We start from the raw sequence: 2,642 nt of genomic DNA on the forward strand, positions 1-2,642 counted from the left end.
ACAGAATCCCCCTCTCGTAAACACACACACACACACACACAGTGCCATAAACTCAGAATCCGAAAACCCAATTTGTTCACCACAAAGATCAAATGGAAACCTAATTTCTAAGAAATTTATCGATTTCTTTTTCAATCAAGTATTATATGATCATTTCCATATCGACGAAACATAGCATTTATCTCAAGTAACTTTCTTACAGATTTCATTGATTCGTGCGCTTTGTGTATCTTAAGAAATGGACGAAGAAGAATTACAGAAGCGATTCACTGATTGCGTCTATTTCTTAGCCTCTCCGCTCACTTGCAAGAAGGTATAATCTCCGTTTTCGAATGTGTTTTTAATTTCGCTTTATTTGTTTGTTTATAATTTATGCTTTCGATTGCGTTTGCAGAATGTAGCGATTACCGTTCTTGGAAATTTGTTTTAGGTTTTCTGTAGTTTGTTCTTTTGCAACTATCTGGTTTACGAGGTTATAGTTCATAGGGTTTTACGAATCTGATTATTTTATTGTAAATATTGTCTATTTTAGTTTTCCTTTTCGTAGACTGTTTATAGAGATAATGGTATGTATCGATATACTTAAACTAGGGATGCAGGATGATTGCTGTTAATTTCTTTCCTCCAAACATTTTTCTCGAAATCTATTTCCGTGTTCTGGAGGATTTGCCACTGGTTCCAGTTAGGGTTTATGTATGTCTTTATCTTTCTTTTTGAAATTTATCTCAGCTTTCTCATTTTCATTGCTGTCAAACATTGCGTTCTTTGTGAAAAAAAAAAACTGTGTTGGATTGTAGAATGTAGCTGTTTCAGTTCTTGTTTTCTGCATTTTAATCGACTTTTTTGTGCTTCCATTCCATTTTAATGGTGGTGTTTCAAGGGAATTGAATGTGAATACCGACACAGTGAGATTGCAAGGCTGAACCCTAGAGATTGCTGGTATTGGTTAGGAGGATGCTGTTTTAACCCTGATTGTGCTTTCAGACATCCTGTAAGCTCCTACTTCTTAATCAATATTATAGCTTCTTCTATACTATCAGGTGTTATTAGTTATTACTTATTACACCAATTTGCATTCTGAATTTATTTTCTGCTACTTTTGTAGCCATTGGAAGGACTAAAGGAAGCATACCTAGAATCTTCTAATCTTAACAATGCTCCTGCTTTACCTGTGGAGAAAACAAACATCCCTTGTTACTTTTACTCAAAAGGGTTTTGTAACAAAGGCGAACACTGTTCATTTCTCCATGGATCTGCTGATGTCAGCCTTGCTTTGAAACCCTCTAAACCCACATCCATTGTCAACAATCCAGTCCCCTGTGTAGAAAAGTTATTTACAGAAAGTAAAACCAGGTCAACACCAGTCAACATCCACCCCACTCCATCTGAAACTGCAAAAGAGGACCACACAAACAATGTGAGGATGCCCACACAGGATTCCCAACAAGAAAGAAGCGAGTCTCCAGATATGTCAAACTCATTGGATCTTCTGGAAGAATTTGTTCAAAGTGGATCTGATGTTTTTAATGATCAAAGTTCTGGTTTTGATGTTGTTGTTGAAGGTGAATCTGAAAGGTATGAATATGAACAAGATGTTGAGTATTTTTCTGTTCATGAAGAAGAAGAAGAAGAAGAAGAAGGTGAAAAAGACCCTATTGAGTATGATCAAACTTACCCTGAATTGGGAAATGGAATTGTAAAAGAGAGATGTGATGTTTATGAATGTTTAGATAAAGGGGAATCAAGAAAGAGTATCTTTTATCGGCTTTCTTTCAAGAAAAGAAACTTACAATCAGAAGCTCCATTATTTAATGGCAGAAAAGGTCATGATCTTCGTGAGCATTTGAAGAAACGCAAGGTTTTTAATAATGGTTTTCCTTTTCCATACTGTTTTTCTCAAGGGCATGATCGTAATTTTAGAAGATATCCTCAAAGAAAGGCTGTCCCTGTGAACAGATACAAGAAGCCACAGTTGATGCAACAGAAGAGAAGATTTAAGGAAAAAGATGCTATCTTCACAGGACCAAAGACCCTTGATGAAATAAGAGAAGAAAAGAAGAATACCCTTCAAAGAAATGATGATTTTCAGTGTTCTAGACATTTGAGTGAAAGAAAAGAGTGTTTTCAGGGTCCTAGACCTTTGAGTGAGATTCTCAAGAACAAAAGGAAGTTTGGGTAGTGGGGTAGGGGTGGGGGAGGGTGTTGTGTTCTTGATGTACAGTTTTAGTTTTTGTGATGAGAAACTATGCATGTCTACTTTCATGGGATGAAAGTTTTTTTTTTTCTTCCATTTTTGGGGTTTTGGAATTGAGTTTATTTTGTGAATTAAATGTTTTTTTTGACATGGTTTCTGTAAGCTGTTTAATTCACATGATCATAGGTTGACTGCAATGTACATGCTTAATATCTTTGGTAAGTTTTTTATTCTTCTATTTATCTTCCATACATTTTTGGTTTATTCTGATTAAATTCCCTAGATTCTTATAAAGTTATCGGAGACAAATTCAAGGTCACATATTAATATCACAAAAAAAGATTTAAGATTATATATTCTGATTAGATTCTTATAATGACGATTGGAAAAACTCAAGAGTAGATGCTTATAATATTGTTGAAAAAAAATGAAATTCAAAAGTACATAC

At 34.7% G+C, this 2,642-nt stretch overlaps 1 protein-coding gene across 1 annotated transcript; it reads left to right on the forward strand.

Moving 5' to 3' along the window:
* LOC145126317 (uncharacterized) lies at positions 1-2,436 on the forward strand. The gene is made up of 3 exons (XM_079061708.1): positions 1-313; positions 881-991; positions 1,106-2,436. The coding sequence occupies exons 1-3, from the start codon at positions 239-241 to the stop codon at positions 2,177-2,179; spliced, it is 1,260 nt and encodes a 419-aa protein (XP_078917834.1). The 5' UTR covers positions 1-238; the 3' UTR covers positions 2,180-2,436.
* Positions 2,437-2,642: the final 206 nt, after the last annotated feature.

Source organism: Lactuca virosa, chromosome 7 (genome assembly GCF_052849685.1).
Source record: "Lactuca virosa cultivar CGN04683 chromosome 7, Lactuca_virosa_CGN04683_v6, whole genome shotgun sequence".
Taxonomy (NCBI): Eukaryota; Viridiplantae; Streptophyta; class Magnoliopsida; order Asterales; family Asteraceae; genus Lactuca; species Lactuca virosa.

Coding starts and splice junctions, on each gene's coding strand:
- LOC145126317 (XM_079061708.1), top strand. CDS start 239: ATGGACGAAGAAGAATTACAGAAGCGATTCACTGATTGCGTCTATTTC. Junction 314..880: donor CTCCGCTCACTTGCAAGAAG/GTATAATCTCCG, acceptor TGGTGTTTCAAG/GGAATTGAATGTGAATACCG. Junction 992..1,105: donor ATTGTGCTTTCAGACATCCT/GTAAGCTCCTAC, acceptor CTACTTTTGTAG/CCATTGGAAGGACTAAAGGA.